This window comes from Gobio gobio (assembly GCF_949357685.1).
Source record: "Gobio gobio genome assembly, chromosome: 11".
Classification (NCBI taxonomy): Eukaryota; Metazoa; Chordata; class Actinopteri; order Cypriniformes; family Gobionidae; genus Gobio; species Gobio gobio.
In genome coordinates, this window is record NC_137104.1 from 6419338 (window position 1) to 6443615 (window position 24278).

General features: G+C 39.0%; 2 protein-coding genes across 2 annotated transcripts; both read right to left on the reverse strand.

Moving 5' to 3' along the window:
* Positions 1 to 1215: 1215 nt before the first annotated feature.
* rpl11 (ribosomal protein L11) lies at positions 1216 to 8033 on the reverse strand. Its single transcript, XM_079828659.1, has 6 exons — positions 7980 to 8033; positions 7293 to 7443; positions 5673 to 5779; positions 3648 to 3779; positions 3241 to 3351; positions 1216 to 1298 (listed from the first exon to the last, which is right to left on the reverse strand). Exons 1-6 carry the CDS (start codon positions 7983 to 7985, stop codon positions 1269 to 1271), a joined length of 537 nt encoding a protein of 178 aa, XP_079684785.1. The 5' UTR covers positions 7986 to 8033; the 3' UTR covers positions 1216 to 1268.
* A 3280-nt stretch (positions 8034 to 11313) lies between these two features.
* LOC307133886 (cyclic GMP-AMP synthase) lies at positions 11314 to 22838 on the reverse strand. The gene is made up of 7 exons (XM_079829198.1): positions 22706 to 22838; positions 22337 to 22422; positions 21994 to 22223; positions 19290 to 19518; positions 18363 to 18626; positions 18150 to 18249; positions 11314 to 12143 (listed from the first exon to the last, which is right to left on the reverse strand). The coding sequence occupies exons 2-7, from the start codon at positions 22356 to 22358 to the stop codon at positions 11648 to 11650; spliced, it is 1341 nt and encodes a 446-aa protein (XP_079685324.1). The 5' UTR covers positions 22359 to 22422; positions 22706 to 22838; the 3' UTR covers positions 11314 to 11647.
* Between the last annotated feature and the right edge of the window lie 1440 nt (positions 22839 to 24278).

A 24278-nucleotide genomic window follows, 5' to 3' on the forward strand; every position in this document is an offset into this window, starting at 1 on the left:
CTTAAAAATCAATTTAAGCTATAAAAATTACTACATGGGAGCATAAATGTTCAATTCTCTAAATATCAACTAAACTAACTTCATAACTTTCACTTGCATTGACAAAGTGAATATTTTCTTTAAGTTGTCCTCATAGACAGCCAGTTTCTTTTTGCTGTGTACATTTGTTTAAATACCTAATATTTTTCAATCATGTAATGTTCTGCAGAAGAGATTCTTGCTTCTTTAACCTTTGCTGGTTTGAGTGGCATTTGAGCCAAAATCCTTTAGTCTCAAAAGAGACTCGCTTTCTTGTGTAATGAAAGCGAGGACTGAATTCAACCAGTAGTGTTTAACAAGCACTAAACTTTGCAATTAAATCACTGACTGTATTATATATTTTGAAGTTCTTAAATTTACATTTTAGAAAACTAAATAGGGGAAAATAGTCCATACATGGACATAACTCAAATGGCATACTTTTCAAGCTGCATAGGAACCCTGATCCAAGTTGATTTGACAAAACTAAAGTTGCCAAATCATGAAAAAACATTTTTCAGTATACAAATTAGAGGATGACACAGGAGTGGATTTTCAAACCTCTCCCGTCCCACTCCCACAAAAAAAAATCCCATCCCATCCCAATCCCAGAAGAATGACTCCCACTCCCATGTTGTGTATATTTACCAGAATCTGTCAGTTACAGTAAAAAATTCAGTACAGATCACAGCATGCCCACTTAGTTTAATGTTTTGCGTATGGCGTTTTCATGCCGTCTTTTTGGTTACTTCAGACTGCCCAGAAATGTCCGTGAGCACAACTGAGGTATAATTTTCCAACAGTAGTCGTTGCAGCATGGCTTTCACTTCTAACTCCATTTTGATTATGATTTTCGCGGCTACAAAGTGCATGGGGAAGCCTCCTTCGCTTATATTATTGATGGTTGGCATTGGCATACCAACTTGGTGCATTACCTATCCATTCTCTTAACCAGCCACACCAAAGCAAAATTAAAACCATAATTAATTTATATAAATTAAAAATTTGTGTATATAGTTGGTATCAGTGTTATTACGATTCCCGGTCCCGCCCACTTCCGCTGAAATCCTCTCCCGTCCCAATCACGTGATTACTAGTGATTTTCGCTTACTATTTAGTCATTTCATATAATTTGCCACACAAATTCAAGATCTATGAAGTGAGCAACACCACACAAATAAAGACACATGGACTGCATCAAATTTGGGCATTTCTTTTATTTATGTCACAAATTCAAAATAGGTGGTCCTTTACTTGCCGGGAAGAATGATGCCATCATACTGGAAGACAGAAAACAACGCATGTAAATTCAGAATTATAGAAAGTACAAATTGGATATCTACTCAAAGAAGCCTCACAGAAAAGGCATGTTTCTACAGTCTAGCTGTATAAAAACCTCTTTAACTGAATTGCAAAACACCAAGACAAAGTTAATCAATACATGCAATAAGAGGCTTGAACTTCAGAGAGGTTAAGTGATTAATATTAAAAAGTTAATAAATAAAGTCATATGGAGCAATCATGACACTTGAATGATTATCACCATTTTAACAGCACAATTTTATGAGTTTACCTTCCTGCTCACTCTAAATTTAAAATGGAGTGGGAAAAACCACTATGATGTCAGCTACCGGTGCAAAAACAACAAACCAAGATGTCTAACATCAAATCAACAGTAAAGGAAGCACTGGAACGTGGTAGAGCCAAACAAGGCCAGAGAGCGGTGCAAAAAACTAGCTATACCAGAACAGGTACTGTTTAAGAACTTGAGTCATGTTGGGCACCAGGTATTTAATAGAGGCCGACCGATATATTGGCAGGCCGATATTAGGCATTTTCCAAACTATTGGCATTTATGATGCTCGATTAATTCAATTTTTTTTTTTTTTTTATTATAAAAACGGACGAAACACCGCTCAACCACATTATGTGTTGGCGTTTCATAGTTTGTCCACCAGAGGGCCGTCTACAACATGGCAGTTGGCAATTCGTGACTGCAAAGTCCAGTTTTGCTGTTACATGTAAGCCAAGAGTAATTAGCTTACGTCAGGTTGTTACAGTATAGTTGACTGACTGTCAGTTTAACTCGGACAATGTGACTGAATAAGATGCATTTCTTTAATAGCATGACAGCATGACACATTCTCTCCCCTGCCCGTTATTTTGAAAAAGTATGTTGTACAATATTTTGCAGTATGACGTTGCCCATTTCTAAATTACGGCTTATCATAGACTTTAGCTAACCACAAAGCTAGCTAATGCCACGGCTATCAGTGGAAGACCGCTAACATTAATGCGCTTGGAATTCAAACTTATTCGGCCTTAATAAAGTAATGATTACTGTTTTTATAACTAGTATATTTGTAGTACAAGTCCCTGCATTGTGAACTAAAGTGTGTTGCTGAAGAGTCACATGATGGATTTACTGCATCATCAGTAGTAGATTTTAGAAGGCAGGCGGCAAATGATGATTGAAAATGGTTTGTTGTAGCTTGATGGATAGAATTAAAAGAGTGCATGTAAAGGGATAAGCAAGTGGACATTGTAATTATAAGGTAGCTCATAAGACAATAGGGACTAAATTTCACACACACAAAAACATCAGGAGTGACCTTTGTCTGGTTTTTTAATAATAATAATAGTGATTACTGTCAATATTAATAATAATAGTAGTATTATACATTTTATTTATCAGAACTTTAATATATTTTTATGTTCCTCTGTTCTGTTGTGACAAAACAAGTTTATTTTTAAACTGCATTATCATATTTTAGAGAGGCTGAGGGATCATGAATAACTACAAATAACTAATGTAAGGGAAATCGGTTTAAGATTTATTTTTTTTAGGGCTGTCAAAAGATTAAATCGCATCCAAAATAAAAGTTTGTGTTTACATATGTGTGTGTACTCTGTTAATTATTATTTATATACAAGTACACACACATTCATGTATATATTTAAGAAATATTTGCATGTATATACATTTATATAATCTATAATATATATAAATATAAAAATAATATATTTTTCTTAAATATATACATGCTTGTGTGTTTTTATATATAAATAATAATTAACAGAGTACACAAACATATATTATGTAAACACTTATTTTGGATACGATTAATCTTTTGACAGCCCTAATTTTTTTATATATAATTGGCCGATATATCAGATTTTTAAATCCTTTAATTGGTCGGGTTGTAGTATTTAAACACATACCTTCTGTTGGAACCAGCGCATGGCCTCCTCCTTGCGGATTCGGTGCTTGGCGCCGATGCGGCCCTGCTTCCTTTTCTTGTCAGCAATACTGAAACCAGGTCTGCCAAGAACCTACAGTAAACAGGGTAAAGATTGCTTATTTATGCCACAGAAACACAGGTTACATTTAAATGATGGGATTGCCTTCATCCGATCTGCACAGCATCCCTCAAAGATCAACATTTACACATTAAGACCTTCATTTAACAACCAACTTCAGCTAGTCTGAGTGTAGTGGCGGAAAAAAAAACGGACAAAATAACTCAAACGTTACAACTTAAACTTGATTATAACGATAATAGGTCCAACAGCTGTAATGTAAATGGATGTATTTGAATGATCCCAAAGGTGACGTTTATGCAACTCACCACGTAGAAGTCCAAGCCGTAGATTCCAATGCTTGGGTCGTACTTGATGCCCAGATCAATGTGTTCCTGGATACCAAAGCCGAAGTTTCCTGTGTCTGAGAAGTTGTTCTTTCTCAACTCGTACTCACGCACCTGGACAAAACCAAAACAATCACAATGATTAAACAAATAAATAAATAAATAAATAAATAAATAGTCTAACGCACTATAATCAGAATGAGGCTGTGAGAGCGTAAAGGGATAGTTCACCCAAAAATTAACATTCGGTCATTTACTCACCCTCATATAGTCTCAAACCCGTAAGACTTTCATTCATCTTGAACGTGCCCCAGTTGTGGTAAACTGAAGCTCAAGCATGTTCGCTTGACGTGAGAGAACCAATGAGGTTCATTCTCGTGTTACGCATCACGTTTGAGCTTCAGCAAGAACCAATGAGGTTTGTTCTCGCACGTCAAGCAGGTTCATTTGAGCATCTGTTCAAATCTGCTGATCAATGTTCATGTGAACAAAAGTCTAAATTGACTCGGTCTCGTCAGAAAATTGACTAAATGGCTCAAATTCATTTATAGTTATCTCTATATTAACTTTTTGAAGCGTCAGTGGTGGTTGCGCAGCTGTTAAATGGAGGGACAGAAAGCTCTCAGGTACCCCTTTTCCACCAAAGCAGAGCCAGAGCTAGATCGGAGCCAGAGCCTAGTTTCTAATCGGTTCTTTGTGTTTCCACACCCAAAGCCCTAGCTCCGAGCCAGGAAAAGTGGTTCTTAAGTAGCACCAAAACATTGCTGGGCTAGAACAGGGCTAGAAGTAAGAACCGATTACGTCAGGCGCTGGGGGCGGGGTCAACAAGACCAACACACACTTGAGATCCGCCATTGTGAAATAGCAGCTAATGGAGCTAACAGCTACTGTTCGTTTGTAATCTCCGTCTATACAAATTACGGCGAACTACATGAATGCGTTGGATTCGCTGTGTTTGCGTTGTGTTTTGATGCCGATGTAGGATCGTAAAGCCATGTGAATCAATAGTAACGCAACGTTTGCATTGTTGATGGAAGGCTTGTTCGCAGCGGTGCTGTGCAGAGACCGATCGCCGTATGATAACGAGTCCAGCGAGAGCACATGACTCCTTATGCTTTTGATTCACTCATGCGTTTTTATATCATATGTGGATCGGTCTGGCAAGCGCTGATGCGTCTCGAACAAGCCTGGTGTGTGTGTGTGTGTGTTTCCCGGCAGGGTTGCTAGGTTTTCACAACAAACCCGCCCAATTGCTACTCAAAACAAGCCCAATCGCGTTCCAGGGGGGATTCCCCAGTAAAAATCACATTTGGGGGTAAAATATGTGTTTTTTGGCATGGTTGCCTACTAAAATTCGCAATATGGGGCTAAATATCACATAATTGGGGTCGCTTCATCCCGTGGACATGAAAAAACAGCCCGCGGCAAAACCACGGACTTGGCAACATTGCCGCTGCCTCGCTAGCTTTGCTGAGAGAGATGAGACGTATACAGTGACGTAAGACATGGCTCTGTTGTGGCTCTCAGCCCGTGGAAAAGCAAACGGTTCTTAGAAAGCTCCACAGTCGAACCAACTATGAACTGGGACTAGCTCTGGCTCTGAATTAGCTCTAGCACTGCCTTGGTGGAAAAGGGGTAAGGGTGACCAAACGTCCTGTTTTCTTCCCAGGACATAACCCATTTTTAAGTCCTGTCCCTAATATAACAATTTTCTATCCATACAGAGGGGTCATACTTTAAATGTATTGAAATTAAAAAGGAATCTTTGAGTATCATTTGAGCATTTCATTGCCGGGCCGAGTGTCCTGGTGTTCGGTAATCAAAATATAGCCACCCTACTCTCAGATCAACAAAAGATGTCCATTTGTGTTCTGAAGACGAACAAAATTGTCTTACAGATTTGTAACGACATAAGCGCGAGTAACTGCAGAATTTATTATTGGGTAAACCATCCCTTTAATACACCAAATATCTCCAAAGAGTCAATATAAACAACATTCCTCTCACCTTCAGCCCCTTCTCCAAGATTTCCTCAGCCTTGGCTCCACGGACTGTGCAGTGGACTGCAATCTTTTCATTTCTACGGATACCAAAGGATCGCACAGTGTAGCGGGCTGGAAGGAAACATTCGCAATTAATGCATGTCGCCAAGTGTCACTCCACATTCATAAGGTGTAGCAGAATCAGGGTTCCCACTCTTTTTTCAACACCATTTCCCAGGACATTTTCAATTTGACTACGACGGGAATAAAAGACAAGGATCATGCCAAATATTGCTTTCTAAAGGCCTGTACACACCGGGACGAATATCGCGCGCGCTTATCGCCAGCGTTTTTCGGCGCGTCTTGAGTGTTCACACCCAAGCGATTTTCACTGGCGCTGCGCCGAGTGAATGTGCACATTCAGTTGATGGCGCTCCCGGTACACAAAATGGTGCTGCGGCACTTTAAGCCTCTGACTCTCGCTTGTCACACAGAAGGAGAAGAGAGACAGTATTTACGTGCTTGCCAAAACCATAGACATTATGTATATGGACAAAACCATTCACACACTTTTTGCTAACTGGCAAGCAGCATTAGCAGTTCATCTTCTTTGTCTACTTACTTCTTCGTCGTATCAATGTGTGCTCGGCAAGACCGTTTTGTGCTTGAGCGCCACCAAGTCGTGTTTTACTGTCACTTCAGCAGCTCCAGGCACGTGAACAAAAGCGCCGATCTCATTGGTCGGACAGTTTACGCGCCGCGTCAAAATAAAAAAACGAACCCGAGGCGTTTTTTTAAAAATGACGCTTTTACGCTTGGCGTTTTGCGCGTCGGTGTGAACACTCACATTGGCGCCCATTGTTTAGTCCCGAGGCGTTAAACGTCGGCGATAAACGCGTGCGAAAATCGTCCCGGTGTGAACAGGCCTTAAGTCTTTAAAAGCCGTACAGTTTATTGCCATTACTTAACAATCCAGCATTTTTCAATATGAGCTCTTAATCATACATTATGACTATGGAAGCTTGTTTACACCACAGAATAGAAAGAAAAGGTAATTGAGACTCTCGCAATTGCGAGTTTACATATTTGTGATATAAACGTGAAAATTGTCGCAATTCTTTTTTTCCTCAGAATTGAACTTTATAACTTGCTATTGCAGTTTAGATCTCACAATTCAGAGAAATGTCACAATTGCAAGATATAAACTCGCAACTGCGCAAAAAAGTCAATTGTGAAGAAAAGACTAACAGGGTTTATATCACGCAATTCTGACTATATCTTGCAATTCTGACTTTATAACACAAATGTTACTTTATATAAAAATGATGTGATTAGGTAGCAGCTAACGAGTTAACATTCACTGCATACAGTTAATAGCATTAGCTAACTGCTGCAAGTGGCAACACAAGACTAAACATCATTATTCAAAATACTATCAAACTCAGTATTCCTGAACATGTGCTTTAGTTTTTTAGCACTAACTGTTTGGGCCAGTGATAAACTCTTTATACTCGGCTAAAGAAATAACTTTTCCCAGACAACAACAAGATTTTCCAGGACATTTTCTCAAATTTTCCAGGATGAGTGGGAACCCTGAGAATGCAATCATTTTACCACCACTAGTGAGATGGAAGAAGCCACCTACCCTTGGAGAAGACAGGAGTCTGTCCGGTCAGCTGCTCCAGCACTTTAGCAGCTCGGGTCAGTCTGTCGCCGCTCTCACCCACACAGATGTTCATGCACAGCTTGCGGATGCGCAGCTCCCTCATCGGGTTCTCCTTCTTCTCGGCCTGGTCCTGTACGGAGAAACAATTCGCTGTCATTAGCCGTCTCAATACGATAAAGCTGTAAATCAAACAAATCCATAAGTGTTTTGAGTTAACATGTTCTCTCTTAGCTCGTACTGATGGTGTATAATATAAGACGCAAACTCTACAGTCCGAGGTGAACATGCCTGGGCATATCCACCATATGAAGAGCTGCTAGCATGATACGATACAAGCTAACAAACTGTCATATTGAGCACTACATACAACCGAGTTGTCGGTTTTTCAATCCGACCCTGTCGATTCCATTCAAACGAAGTACAGGCAATATTGGAAACACATAAGTAACTTTAAACGAGTCAATGAGGTGCCGTGTTGGCACTGTGAAGCTAACACCAAAAACAGCCGCATCGAATCATTCTGGCCACAAATATCGCCATTATTCTGCTTGTCACATCAACAGCGACTGATAACAGTGTGCTTCACGTGATTATTGCATAAAAACAAGCAGATGTTTGCTGATTTTAACGATACTCCTTCGTGATCACAATTTCTGCTCTACTCACCGCCATGTTTGATCACTAAGAAGAGAACGATACACTTCCGGCGCAGAGAATTTATGCTGCGGTTTAACCACTCAGAACTACACTGCCCATCATGCTTTGCGCTCAAGAACGAGCTTCCGTTAAATATATAAAAGTTTTACTTCATTGAATCTTTTTAAATAACAAACGGGCATTATAATTGTTATTGTTAAACAATAATATTATAAAAAATAAGATTATCAACAATAAGACCAGGCAGCATATCGTAAACACAAGAGAGATAATAATAAAATGAAATAAAAACAAAAAAATGTAACGCAATTATAACACAGATTAAAATACTTTTCAGGGATGTTAATGTAAGTAATTTAGAGCGTTTTAAGAATTTAAGGCACTCCTCTTTTTTAGAAGTTTTAGGGATTGAAATGAAATCATTTTTAAATGCCTTAAAACACGGAGAAACCTTAAGAAATCTACATTTGTGTAAATAAAACGTGGCTACAATCAACATATTACACACACACACACACACACACACACACACACACACACACACACACACACACACACACAAACTATCTTTATTTAAAGACTCATAATATAAAAATTTGACTTTTTCTGTGACTTTAGTCCATTCCTATATGCAGAATGTAAAAAGCAGTTTATTTTTGTTGCCCTTTTGTGAACACATATGTGACTATAATCCTGATTAAGATCCAGAGAGCACCGTCTTTTATATCATATTACCTGCTAATTTGGTAACAGGAAAATAGGAGTTTATTAAATCAGACTTCACAGCCAAAGTTCAAACATGTCGTCTTTTTTACCGTTTTAATTAAAAGTGTAAAGTATTACCTGCTTCTGAAAAGTACCAAATGGTAAATTTATAGATATAACTTGTATTTTATGAGGAGGAAATGAAGTACACTCGGTTTTTATTTTGTTTTGTTTTTTCAGTTTTATTCTTCAGAATATGGAAATCAAATATGTTATTCCAAATATATGATACTGCAGATATTTTTAACATTTATTATTGTTAAACACATCAACAATAAGACCAAGCAGCATATCGTAAACACAAGAATAATAATAATAAAATAAATACAATGAAATAAAAACAAAACATGTAACGCAATTATAACAAAGATTAAAATACTTTTTTCAGGGATGTTAATGTCAGTAATTTAGAGCGTTTTAAGGCACTCCTCTTTTTTTAGAAGTTTTAGGGATTGAAATGACATCATTTTTAAATGCCTTAAAACATGGAGAAACCTTAAGAAATCTATCTTTGTGTAAATAAAACGTGGCAACAATCAACATATTATTTCACACAAACACACATACACAAACACATACACATACACACATTTTAACAATTTATTTAAGTCCACTTAAAAGAAATGATTTACAGGGACATAAACATTATAGGTGCAGTCAAATTACACACACACACACACACACACACACACACACACACACACACACACACACACACACACACACACACACACACACACACACACACACACACACACACACACACACTATCTTTATTTAAAGCTGCTGTCTTTTGTGTTCAAGATTTACAAAAGATATATAATGAGAATGTACAACATGAATCCATTTTCCAAACCGTGTTTTTGTCTTACCCTGAATCATTATGGTACACTTACACTCACCTAAAGGATTATTAGGAACACCTGTTCAATTTCTCATTAATACAATTATCTAATCAACCAATCACATGGCAGTTGCTTCAATGCATTTAGGGGTGTGGTCCTGGTCAAGACAATCTCCTGAACTCCAAACTGAATGTCAGAATGGGAAAGAAAGGGGATTTAAGCAATTTTGAGCGTGGCATGGTTGTTGGTGCCAGACGGGCTGGTCTGAGTATTTCACAATCTGCTCAGTTACTGGGATTTTCACGCACAACCATTTCTAGGGTTTACAAAGAATGGTGTGAAAAGGGAAAAACATCCAGTATGCGGCAGTCCTGTGGGCGAAAATGCCTTGTTGATGCTAGAGGTCAGAGGAGAATGGGCCGACTGATTCAAGCTGATAGAAGAGCAACTTTGACTGAAATAACCACTCGTTACAACCGAGGTATGCAGCAAAGCATTTGTGAAGCCACAACACGCACAACCTTGAGGCGGATGGGCTACAACAGCAGAAGACCCCACCGGGTATCACTCATCTCCACTACAAATAGGAAAAAGAGGCTACAATTTGCACAAGCTCACCAAAATTGGACAGTTGAAGACTGGAAAAATGTTGCATGGTCTGATAAGTCTCGATTTCTGTTGAGACATTCAGATGGTAGAGTCAGAATTTGGCGTAAACAGAATGAGAACATGGATCCATCATGCCTTGTTACCAATGTGCAGGCTGGTGGTGGTGGTGTAATGGTGTGGGGGATGTTTTCTTGGCACACTTTAGGCCCCTTAGTGCCAATTGGGCATCGTTTAAATGCCACGGCCTACCTGAGCATTGTTTCTGACCATGTCCATCCCTTTATGACCACCATGTCCCCATCCTCTGATGGCTACTTCCAGCAGGATAATGCACCATGCCACAAAGCTCCAATCCTTTCAAATTGGTTTCTTGAACATGACAATGAGTTCACTGAACTAAAATGGCCCCCACAGTCACCAGATCTCAACCCAATAGAGCATATTTGGGATGTGGTGGAACGGGAGCTTCGTGCCCTGGATGTGCATCCCACAAATCTCCATCAACTGCAAGATGCTATCCTATCAATATGGGCCAACATTTCTAAAGAATGCTTTCAGCACCTTGTTGAATCAATGCCACGTAGAATTAAGGCAGTTCTGAAGGCGAAAGGGGGTCAAACACAGTATTAGTATGTGTTCCTAATAATCCTTTAGATGAGTGTATAATAAGTGTTTATATTGGGACTATTTCAGACCAATCTGGTAGGAACCGCTGCGGAGGAGCACAGTCCCTGTGTGACTCGCCATAGACATAAACAGAGAAGTAGCTCCGGCTGCAATGTTCTTCCGCAAGACGCATGCAGTTCTGTTTATTAACCACTAGTCATGGACTGCATAAAATTTAAATGTGACTTTTTCTGTTACTTTTAGTTAATTCTTTCTATATGCAGTGAAAAGCAGTTTTTTTTTGTTGTCCTTTTGTGAACACGTGACTATAATGACTAAGATCCAGAGAGCACCGTCTTTTATATCATATTACCTGCTAATTTGGTAACAGGAATGTCATTTTTTTTACTGTTTTAATTAAAAGTGTAAAGTATAACCTGCTTCTGAAAAGTACCAAATGGTAAATTTATAGAGATAAATTGTATTTTAAGAGGAGGAAAGGAAGTACACTTGGTTTTTATCTAGTATTTTCAGTTTTATTCTTCAGAATATGGAAATCAAATATGTTATTCAAAATATATGATACTGCAGATATTTTTTTCGTTTATTTTCACAGTTCACAAATGATCAATAAAAAAAAAAAGAGTTTACATGACTTTCTGAGAGTTTCAGAAATGTCTTGAAGAGTTTCTGACTATACATTTCTGAAAATACATTTAAATTAAGAATATGGCATAACTGCATGATCTTTTGCCTGATTTAAAAAAAAAAATTAAATTAAAAACAAAGATATTGTATTGTACAACGATAAGGCTTATCTCTCCATTTGGAAAGCATTCCACAAAATAATTTTTAAAATACACATCTGATTCCTACACACACAATAACAACCACTAGCCCTAGATAGAGATAGACAGACTTAAAAGACTGTTCAGAGGCAACAATACTGTCAGTGCACTTGATCGGGTTTGGCTGAATAGGAGCATCAGGAGCAGCAGAAGGACTGGGCACCTTCAAAACAGGAAGCCCTCGTTCTCTTTGCTCCTTCAGGGCATTGGTCAGAAATACAAGCGCTCTTTTGGGAAACGCAGGAGGAGAGAACAGATTATGCTGGCAAACGAAGAAGTGGGGTAGTGAACCATCTATTGCACGTCGCTCGAAGTATCCAAACAGCTTCATGAAGGAGACGGACAGCTGGCCTGGAGACCAAAGGGAATCCTGCACTCTATCTGAGAGGACGTGGAAGAAGGCCGTTTTCCCATGGTAGGAACACAGAGGCTCAAGCTCTTTAGGATATCGCTGCTTCAGTCCCTCAATCAGACACTTGAGAAGCTGCAAACAGTGCTTCCTGAGAGAGGAGAGAACAGGTTAGGAGAAGCATGACTTAAAGCTGCACTATGTAACTTTTCCGTCCACTGGAGGTCGCCTGTTTTAAACAAAGGCGTAGTTTGATGACGCCAAGTTTGAGCGCAGAATCTTGGGACATGTGGTCTTCACCTCAGCCGGTGGGAAAGAATCGGGATAGGACTCGGTCAGAAATCACGTTCATGGATGCGATTATTAACGTTACTGTAGTGAAGCAGAAGCATTACCGAGTGTTGTGGAGCTGAGGAACCGCTGGAGCGATTGTTAATAAGATGAACGCAACCCACGCCTCGTGAGCAGCGGGACTTTTATTATGACACAGTCGCCGGTGGGACTTCCGCTTTTCCAGTCATGAGTATGAGGTAATGCAGCTCAGATTATCATATTAGACACATCTGAGTGTGTTGAAAAGGAAGTTATGACGTTCGCTCGGCGCCTGCTATGACACAAAATTATAAATAATTAAAAATAATTTTGTTTCTGCAAAATTAAACCGGAAACCGAGGGTAACGCAGATGTGATGCAATCGTCAGGCGACTCCCTCACACGTCCCGGTTTATTGGTTAAAATAGAAATTTCTCACGATTTACAAATAGTTGGAAACATTTGGGATATTGTAAGTACTCAACTGAACAAAATATATCACACTGGCCTAGTGGTTTTTGGATATTTTACTGAAAATGTTTTACATTGTGCACCTTTAAAGGGATAGTTCACCCAAAACTCATCCTAATATATGACATTCTTCTTTCAGATGAATACAATCGGAGTTATCTTAAAAAATGTCCTAGCTAATCCAAGCTTTATAATAACAGTGCAAAATTTGAAGCCCAAAAAAGTGCATCCATCCTTTATAAAAGTGCTCCACACGGCTCCAGGGGTTAATAAAGGCTTTCTGAAGCGAATCAATGCATTTATGTAAGAAAAATATCCATATTTAAAACGTTATAAAGTAAAATATCTAGCCTTCCATACTCAACTTACGAAAAAAACATAACTGGCACACGTAGGGTGGCCATACGTCCGGATTTTGGCTGGACAGTCCGGATTTTAAGCCCCCTGTCCGACGTCTGGCGCAGCCTCAAGCCGGACACTCATTTGTCCTCCTTTTTGGAGTTGCGCTGAATCGGCCTAAAAAAACCCGCTCTAGAATCTTTATTGGGACGCAGAAGCATAGCGTCTAATGCCGTAAGATCTCTGGTCAAACAAATGATTGGCTGAAAGCAGTGTCAAATAAGTATCTGATTTATCATTGGTTAAAAACGTAAACAAGCCTCCACGATGTGCTGGCTGCGTCATATCATAACGTTAACATGCCGAAACGTCAGACCTCATTTAATCCGGAATGGACAAAAGTGCTAGCCTGGTTTTACCAGACTCTCGTCCATTTCATTTGTACAGAGAGTCTGGCCACTCTCCATTGACAAGCGTTAACTTCCTTGAAGGCTGGAACTCTGATGAAGTTTAAAACTATTGGATCGGCCCCGAGCCACTCTGGATCTGCCATAACCAATCGCTAATGTTGTCATCTCAAACTAGCGCACGACATCAACGTCATCGTTCTCAGCCACTCCCTCTGTTTGCTGATTGGACCGGTAAAAATTTGAACCTAAGAGTACTGAAGGAAAATGAAAATTGAGCGGAAGTACATAGGAGGGCGGAGCCATGCTACAAAAGAGCACAAATTTATATCAAAAAGCACACTGTGTCGCTGTGTGGACATTAGTAGTCAAGGGAAAGACGTCATTGACCGACATGCCAGCACGGAAAAACATAAAAGTTACAGACGAGCCCCAGGTCCATCTTCCCTTAGGTCATTTTTTTGAGAAGCAACATCACCTCAGGATGACAAAATCTCAGCTTCAGAGGTTTGTAAAGTCTATCATAATCATGCACATTAAACATAACATTTCTGGACTTCTGGAAAGAACAGAAATACAAAAATAAACAAATAATGAATGCAAAAAATAAATAGGCAACACATTTCAGTTCTTAGCAAAGAGCTGCTGCAGAGGGTGAACTTCTTTAAGAGCTGAAATGTGTGTTTATTTTTCGCATTCATTATTTGTTTATTTATGTATTTCTGTTATTTCCAGAAGTCCAGAAATGTTATGTTTTCAGGCACTGTACACTTTGCAAGACAGGTTCCTCTCAGTGGTCAGTTTTTGAAACAGACATCACAATGTCTTGAATAAAATACTGTGAACAAACACTTTTTTGACTCTTCTGTTACACATAGGTCTACATCAAGATATATCGTAGATCAAATAGTCTGGCAATGAATAGAGTAGGCTATTGCAGAATCACTGTATCATGATACCATCGATATGATGGACAAAATTGTATTGTAGTTGCGAGTACACCAGAGTCCTAAGCAATTATTCTTGCCTCACTATACACCTCAATACATTGCAGATATGCTGATTAAATACAAACCCAACAGATCACTCAGATCATCAGGATCAAGTCAACTAGAAATACCAAGGGTTCACTCAAAGCAAGGAGAGTCTGCTTTTAGCTATTATGCCAGCCGTAGCTGGAACCAGCTTCCTGAACAGATCAGATGTGCTCCAACAGTAGCCACTTTCAAATCCAGACTCAAAACACATCTGTTCAGCTGTGCATTTACTGAATGAGCTGTGCAACTGTACGACTAATTGCACCTTATCTTATGCATTTACTCAATGTGCTCTGTGCTTTGTCCGAACTGCTTGCACTTTAATTATGTTTCATTTTAACCCTGTTTTATTTTTAGTTTTTAATTATACTTTTATTTTTATTATTTTTTTTATTTTGTTAAGGCTGTCTGGGTGGAAGAGGTTGAGAGACGGGGGAGCTTAAACAGTTATTGTGGTTCGAGTCCTCATAGTTATCCTCAATTTAGACCCCGACGTGATGTCTCTGATCAGGTAAGACATGAATTTGGTTTTGACTACCTGATTAGTGGCATCACTGAATAAATGTTATTGTGGTTCGAGTCCACATAGGTGCGAGGACGATCCGTTTAGATCTGCTCTGACGAATAGATCTGTATAGCCTTGGTGGTAAGAGGAAGGACCGTGTAGATCCGCTCTGACGGTCAAACAAAGTAGATAGCCCTGGTGTTCCTGTCCAGGAAGATTTGTCTGTAAGGGTAATGTTTAAATGCACAGTTACCTGACAAATATTTTTTGAGTACTCGCTCTGGTGCGAGGAAAACCCGTTTAGATCTGCTCTGGCGGGTAAAACATCTAAAGAACGCCCTCAAGTTAGGCCAAGAAGATTTGTCTGTAAGGGTACTGTCTAAACGCACAGTTACCTGACAAATATTTTTAAAGTAAACCTGACTCTCCATTTTCTTCCACCCCAGATAGGGGATTTCATCTTTATTTTTATTTCCTTTTAATTTCCTTTTAATTCCTTTTATAACTATTATACTATATATATTTTTATTTTATTCACTTATAACTATTTTAACTTCATTTCTGTGTAAAGCACTTTGAATTGCCACTGTGTATGAAATGTGCTATACAAATAAACTTGCCTTGCCTTGCCACTAAAAAGCCGCAAAGTGTCCTCTTTTTTGGTGTCATTATGGAAATGGCCACCCTACTGGCGCAATATATGACTTCGGACGTAGAGTAAGAACTGCGAGAGGCGTTACACTTTCTGTGTGAGTTGAATACGGAAGGCTGTCCGCCGGAAGCTAGATATTTTACTTTATAACGGCTGCCATTATAATGCTTGGATTAGCCCTTTATTTACTCATCCTCATGTCGTTCCAAACCCGTAAGACTTTCGTTCATCTTCGGAACACAAATGAAGATCTTTTTGATGAAATCTGAGTGATTTCTGTCCCTCCACTAGCTATGTTTCCATCCAAAGTTGCGAATGTCATTTAAATGCGCAAAATATTGCATAAAACATTTGCGAATAAAGCACCATTTCCATCCAGTGAGTCGAAGAGAACATAATCGTCACTTCCTGATAAACTACCGCTAAAAAATAACTAAGAAACATAGGAGAAGCCACCATATATAATCATTTTCGTATATAATAAATTAGTTGCGTCTCAGAGAAACTCGTGCGTCTCAATAAACGTGTTGTCTTGCTTTCAGAGGCAGATGCTGCTGTTTGGGAACGCAGTCATGCAAGACAGGAGTGAAATATACAGAGTATCTTTGACAACAGATTTCTGAATGACCAAAACAGCATTTCAGATGTTTTGCAAACAAGATTTTTCCGCTGGTTACTACAGTTATGCTGTAACATCGCGAAAATCACATAATTTTTTTTATGCGCATCAAGGAATTTATTTTATAATGCATTTCCATCGTAGTTTATGCGCATGTTTTCATATCGGATAGAAAATGTATCCTACTCAAACGAGCGCCTACGTTTTTTATACGCATTTTTTTAATTTATGCGCATCTTGGCGTTTCCATTCAGCATTTTTTTAATGTGATATTCCAAAATGCGCATAAAAATAGGTGGATGGAAACATGACAGCTACACAACTACATAAAAGTAATCCATGTGACTCCAGTGATTTAACCTCAATTTTATGAAGCAGCACAAGTGCTTTGTTTGTGGGGGAAAAAAAACATAATTTACCACTTTATTAACAAAATATTACGCATCTCTATAGCGTTCATGAGAGCATTATGACACACGTGTTGTGTTGACCCGAGAGCAGACATATTCGTTTTGCGTCAAAACTTTCTGCCATGATTGCATCAAAAAGATCTTCATTCGTGTTAAAAAGTCTTATGCTGCGTTCACACCAAATGCGAATAGAGCGTCTGGCGCGAGTGATTTCAATGTTAAGTCAATGGAAAGGCGCGTTGACACGCGTCTGGAGGTCCTGTGGCGTGATAGACGCATTTCGCGCTGCGCGATGGACGCGATTCCGCCTTCTTGTGCGCGAATGGTGCTTTTTCTGCATTCACGCGTTTGAAGCGACTTCGCGTCTGACGCCCGAGTTGAAAAATCTGAACTTTGGCGTCAATTCGCGCCGCGTTAACCAATCAGGAGCCTGCTTGCTGCTGTCACGTGGTAAATTGACGTGATGAGAAACCCCACATAATTTAAAAATACTACTATTGTGTCACAAAATGTAGTTTTAAGACTTTTTCTGGTGAGAATGTAGTTGTTTAAAGCTAAAATTTGTGGTTTATTTATAAAGAGAGCGCCTATTTAAAAACAATAATCTTGTGTTTTTGGAGTTGTGAAATCCAGGCGATCACCGGGCGCTCAGCGCTCATTAACCCCGGCGAGAGCAGCCTTTCCTCGGCCAGTCCTTCTGACGTTTGCCGCTGGTTCTGATGTCCTGTAGTGGTTCATCTTGTGTGGATCTAACGGGCGATCTTTGCTCTCATGAATCTATAATTTGTTGTCTGCCAAATCGTTTTGACTGAGGGCAAAGAGAAGTTTCATAACTTTACTTTTTAAGGATATTTAAATATACATGCAGTGAAGATAATGTAGGAGTTGCCTGGACCACATTTGTGTGGCTATTAATGTTTAATATATATTTTTAATGAAAATGAAAAGAGGCAGAGTGGTGTTTTATGACATATTTCTCCTGGAGCGCTTTGAACACGTGTCTATTTCACCTCAAATGCTCAATTTATACGCGCGTCCAATTCGCTGTAGACGCGCGAATGGATTCAAAATGTTCAAGCGTCCAACTAGACGCGGTAGACGCGATTTTGACGCTCTATTCGCGTTTGGTGGAACGACATGGGGGTGAGTAATTATAGCATGGCTCCGCCCTCCTACGTACTTCCGCTCAATTTTCATTTTCCTTCAGTGCTCCGTCTGGGATTGCGGTATCTTCAACAGAGTTCCCGCCTTCAAGGAAGTTAACGCTTGTCAATGGAGAGTGGCCAGACTCTCTGTACAAATGAAATGTACAAGAGTCTGGTAGGACCAGGCTAGAGTAATTAATGACAGAATAATTTTTTGGGGGGGAACTAACCTTTTTAATACCTAACATTAACCGACTTACCGACAACACTTGTTGGAAGAACCCTCACAACACGTCTTTTTATTGCCATGAAACTGCATCATCTCTTTTTCAATGTGAGAGAAGGATATCCGCCAGCTTTCTGTAAACATAAACTAATTTAGGCTAAATTTGAAAGAACACAATGCCAAAAAGGTTCTATAAGGAGAAATGTCTTGAATGCATAAGCAAAGAAAGAAATAACTTCCAGCATACCTTTGGCATCATCTGTGAGGTTTCTTGCCTTAGGTCTCTTTGGGACGAAAAACACAGCCTTACTTACAAACTGGCGGCGACATTTCTTTCCAAGCCAGTTGTCTATATTGGGACCGGCCCGTGCCGCTTGTGGCCAACCTTGTGGCACCTCAAGAGTAGGTACGATATCAACAGACATCATTTCATCTTCGTTCTCTTTGTCGTTGAATTCAAGGGTCACCGCCGGTGAATTCACCTGTTTTCTGCATATCACCCAACCTTTACCTGAGGAGGGGCGACAGAACCACAAACAATCTCAAATGTATACAACACTATATCTCTAAAGTTAAGGTTTAAAGAAAAAAAGTATAGTTTTATGCAGCAAGGATGCAGTGATCTAAAGATATTTGCATTGTTAAAAAAGATTTCTGTTTCAAATAAACGGCTGTTCTTTTGAACTTTCAATTCATCAAAGATTCCAAGAACACAGTTTTCACATGGACAAAATCAAACATGTTTTCTTGTTTGAGCAGCCATAGGGAATAGGGAAGAAAAGAATAATGCATGTTCCCTTTCATGCCGACTTTAAGTGGCACAACTGTGTTTTCAACATTGATAATAATCAGAAATGTTTCTTGAGCAGCAAATCATCATATTAGAATGATTTCTGAAGGGTCATGTGACACTGAAGACTGCAGTAATGATGCTGAAAATTCAGCTTTGCATCACATGAATAAATTACATTTTACAATATATTCACATGCAAACAGCTATTTTCAATTGTAATAATATTTCACAATTTGTACTGTATTTTTGAAAACAAATGCAGCATTGCTGAACATAAGAGACTTCTTTCTAACATTACAAAAACAACCCCAGTCTTTTAACTGGCAGTGTATAAAAGAAAAGTGTATAAAAGTGAAAATGCTGAGAACCTGGTCAACACACCTTTAAAATGACTGCTGATGAATTTGCGGACCAAGCGGTGGATTTCTGCTTTGATTTTAGTGGCTGAGACGGTTCGTTCATCTTCCAGAAGAAAGTGCTTGATTTCTTCACGTGTGGCTTTTAAAAGCTTCAATTTATAAAACAATCCATTATATTCTTGCAGTTCAAACATTTCAAGCCTTGGGACTTTCAGTTTCAGCATAATGTCAAACTCATTGGGTTTGTTAATCTGTTGGTAATAAAATTAATGTTTGTTATTCCATTACGCATTACAGTACATCAATCAGTCATGCATAATTTCAGTCATTACTTTGTTCTTGAAAACCGTTGAAAAGTTTGGGGTTGGGAAGATGTTTTTATCTCTTAAATGCTAAACCTAACCTAACCCTGTTATATTTAAGTACACAGTTAGATAATACCAATGTAGGTCAGCCAATTACCAAGCAATGCTTCATTTTGTTCAGTCTGGGGTGTAAAAGGTCGATTTAGCAATTAAAGAAAAAACAATGAAGCAAAACATGGTCAGATCAAAGAGTCTGAATAATTTAGGTCCCAAATATTTTTTCAATTTTACTGGTGGTAACTGTATGAAGACTTTTTGGGTATAATATATCACAGTTTACTTTATTTTTCTATCCTCATTATAGTGTCCTGCACCCACTCAGCATATTATTAGGAATGTCATGGTCATAATATTTATATTATATATATACATGGTCATAATATATATATATATATATACACACCGATCAGGCATAACATTATGTCCTAATATTGTGTTGATCCACCTTTTGCTGCCAAAACAGCCCTGACCCATCGAGGCATGGACTCCACTAGACCCCTGAAGGTGTGCTGTGGTATCTGGCACCAAGATGTTAGCAGCAGATCCTTTAAGTCCTGTAAGTTGCGAGGTGGGGCCTCCATGGATCGGACTTGTTTGTTCAGCACATCCCACAGATGCTCGATTGGATTGAAATCTGGGGAATTTGGAGGCCAAGTCAACACCTCAAATTCATTAGTGCTCCTCAAACCATTCCTGAAGCATGTTTGCTTTGTGGCGGCGCATTATCTGCTGAAAGAGCCACTGCCACCAGGGATTACCGTTTCCATGAAAGGCTGTACATGGTCTCAACAATGCTTAGGTAGGTGGTACGTGTCAAAGTAACATCCACATGGACCAGCAGAACATTGCCCAAAGCATCACTGCCTCCTCCGACTTGCCTTCTTCCCATAGTGCACCTGGATTTTGGATAGCTATGGTGCGGTAGAGGGCCCAACTTCATATTCTTTCATAGGGCCCAAAATTGCTAGCGGTGCCCCTGGTTTGATCAGACCACACGGGCCAGCCGTCGCTCCCCACGTGCATCAATGAGCCTCGGCCGCCCATGACCCTGTGGCCGGTTCTCCACTGGTCCTTCCTCAGAGCACTTTTGATAGAGACTGACCACTGCAGACCGGGAACACCCCACAAGAGCTGCAGTTTTGGAGATGCTCTGACCCAGTCGTCTAGCCATCACAATTTGGCCCTTGCCAAACTCGGTCAAATCCTTACGCTTGCCCATTTTTCCTACTTCTAACACATCAACTTTGAGGACGAAATGTTCACTTGCTGCCTAATATATCCCACCCACTAACAGGAAGAGATCATCAGTGTTATTCACTTCAGTGGTCATAATGTTATGCCTGATTGGTGTATGTCATTGGTCTTGTTAATAAAAAAAATGCTGATTTGCAGTGTTGGGGAAAGTTACTTTGAAAAGTAATGCATTACAATATTGCGTTACTCCCTTAAAAAGTAACTAATTGAGTTACTTAGTTACTTTTTAAGAAAAGTAATGCGTTACGTTACTTTTGCGTTACTTTTTCTCACCTGGGCTGGGCTTGCTTTTTAGTTTTGTTTTTTAATAGCAAAAAAAGTCCTTTTTTGTGCTAATGTAAAGACCTCTTCATACCAAAATTGAAATAATAGGCCTCAGGCTGAGGTATAAATGTGCTGCCATTCTGGATAATGGAAGAATAGGACGCAGGAGAAAAAACGTTTTACCAATAAAAACAAAAAATCTAGTAATTTTTGCTCATGGCTTAACTGAATCATCAAAGGTCAGCAGCACGACATTGGTCAATAAAGGTAGATTAAATGCATAAAAATATTTGTTCTATTTAACATGTATATATTTGAGGTTTGAGTACTGATTTGAGTTTGATTTTGCATTTGACTGATTTTATTCATTTTGAGGAGTACAGAATCTTTATTGTGCGAGTTAGTCTAGAACTACAATAACCATCATGTTTACACACAACGCCTTTCCACTTATTTTTCACAACATGGGGGCAGGAGAGCTGTCAGTCAAATAAATGTGAAAAAGTAACTTGCGTTACTTTTTTGAAAAAGTAACTCAGATATTTTGTTGTAAATTTGAAAAGTAATGCGTTACTTTACTAGTTACTTGAAAAAGTAATATTATTACGTAACTCAAGTTACTTGTAATGCGTTACCCCCAAACACTGCTGATTTGCTGTTCAAGAAACATTTCTGTCAATAAATACAAGTCACTTTTGATCAAATCCTTCCTTATTACTGAATAAAAGCATTCAATCCCCAAACCTTTGAACGGTAGTGTATATTAATTCCCATCTGATACCAAACTGAACTCTTTATATTTGACACTACTAGCTGATTTTTGTCAGTATTGATATTTTTCACCTTGACCAGCTCATAGTAGCTTCCGCTGTTGAGAACCGAGACGTCCCTGAAGAAGGGCTGGTCGTCATTATTCTTCAGGAATTCCCGCAGGCTTTCGACCAGATTATTGACTATCTTCACAGCCTTCTGTTGGTCAACCTTACGCAGCCGTAGATCTCGACCTCTCTGCCTGATCAAGCGGTCCAACTCGAGCGAAATCGAAGAATCATCTCCAGGAGTCCCAATGGAAACTGTCACGATGGGAAGACTAAAGGTATCATAGCAGAACAAGCCTAAGCAAGTGTCATGCTTCTCTACAACTGCCTCAGGACCAAACAATAACTCAACAGACCCTCCTCATTACCTGATCTCGTTTGACTTTCCATGATGGAGTGTTGAATATCCCAAGGTCTCAGATACAGTGCTTGATTCTCAGACGCTCAATCCAGCCTAAAATGTAAATGCTGCGTCAATGCAAATTAAATACGCCTCAGGAAAAACTGACATTATTGTTTTACAGACAATTGTGTAACGTAAGAGAGCATGTACACCCTGTTTTATGGCTGTTAAGACTGAAAACATAAATGAAAAAGCAAACAAGGCAATCCAGAACAGACATTTTGATCTATTTATACATGCATCAAAGCCAGTAATCTTTGTGGGGCATAACGTGAAACCCCATTTGATCAATTTCACAAGCATACCATTCATTGATGTGCATGAACGCACTTACCCACTTCCTGGTCAAGAGAATATGATCCATTAGTAGAGAAATGCAAGCATAACTGCTCCTCCCTGCTGCCACAGCACATCTTTCACTTTAAAGTAAAAGGTTCAGGGTGTGACTGTGATGCAAAACTGAAACTTAAGAAAACATTTGCATGGTGTTTACCTGCTGACGTCACACAGGTGGCAGATGTACAGAGTGTACTGTTTCAGCTGAAAGCGCTCTCTCCATGTACAAAGGCCTTGGTCTGATGTAATGTGCTGACCAAAGCGCACATGGTTAACCCTGAGTGGTTATAAAAGTATTTCTCTATGGACTGCACACATACTACTAAAATAACACTGTTGTTATTTAATGAAAACTAAACGCAAACACTAGTTAAAAGGCCATATTATGCCATTCTACAAAGTATTCATTACTAGATGCTAGAACAGGTTTTTTGCTTGAATGTTGAAAAAACACATTATTCTCCATTGTTGCGGCTCCTCTCTTCCCAGTCTGTCAGTAACACTCTGTTTAGTTCCTGTCTCTATGAAGCCCCTCCTTCTGAAAAGCACAATGTGCTCTGATTGGTCGGCTGGACCAGTGTTGTGATTGGCTTCCAGCAGGTTTGTGAAATGTCATGTCCTTTACCATGCCCGCCAGTTTCACTACAGAACCTGTCTATGTACAGAACACACTACTCAACCAGGCCCCGCCCCTTTATTTAGCATATGACTTGGTGATTATTTAAATGAGAAATATTGACTATCAAAATAATCTGATCACATACAGGTAAATTCATATTTCTAAAAGAATAAAGAAAAGATGTTGTTATAAAGTTGAAATTAATACATTCTTAAAGTCACTGGACGGCAGAATTTTATTTTGGTATCTTAAAAAAAATTAAGATTCCAAAAGAAGTTTATTAAGAATTAGAATCTAAATGGATATTAAGATATCTTTAATACTTCCTGAGTTATAAGTATGCAAACTTGGGGCAAGAAGTGCTTTTTCCATTTTTGAACTGTCACCGTTGGCATATAATGCATTAAAGATTGCTAAAGTAGCAGATTTTACTCATAGAGCGATCAATCTCTGTGTAAATATAGAATAATGATGCTGCCATCTTTTTACCCCCCTGTAATTTGGCTCCAAATCAAATGAAAATTGACTCTTTTCATCTTAACCCTCCCTCTACAAAACAGTGAATTATTCAGTCAATATACATTCATCATGACATTTAATATTCTGGCTTTCAGCGCTATCTATGCTCGTCTTTATTCAGAAAAAATATGAACAAAATCGAGCCAGGGAAGTTTCTGAGATTTGGTTATTTGACATGGACTGACCTTTACTGTTGTAAAGTGAACTGTGTATTTTATACTATCTCAGTTTACAGTATTTCACAATTGCTAAAACACTAAACCCCATTCTCTGAACCCAATGCTCAGTGGCCTTGACCCATTTGTCAAATCAGTCACTTTGTAGGCAAAACCTTAAACAAGTTCAGGTAGTTAAGACACTGTTTGCAAATCTCATCCACTCTTTTTGCAAAACTCTAAACACATTCTTTCTCACTAAAACACATTTTGCACTG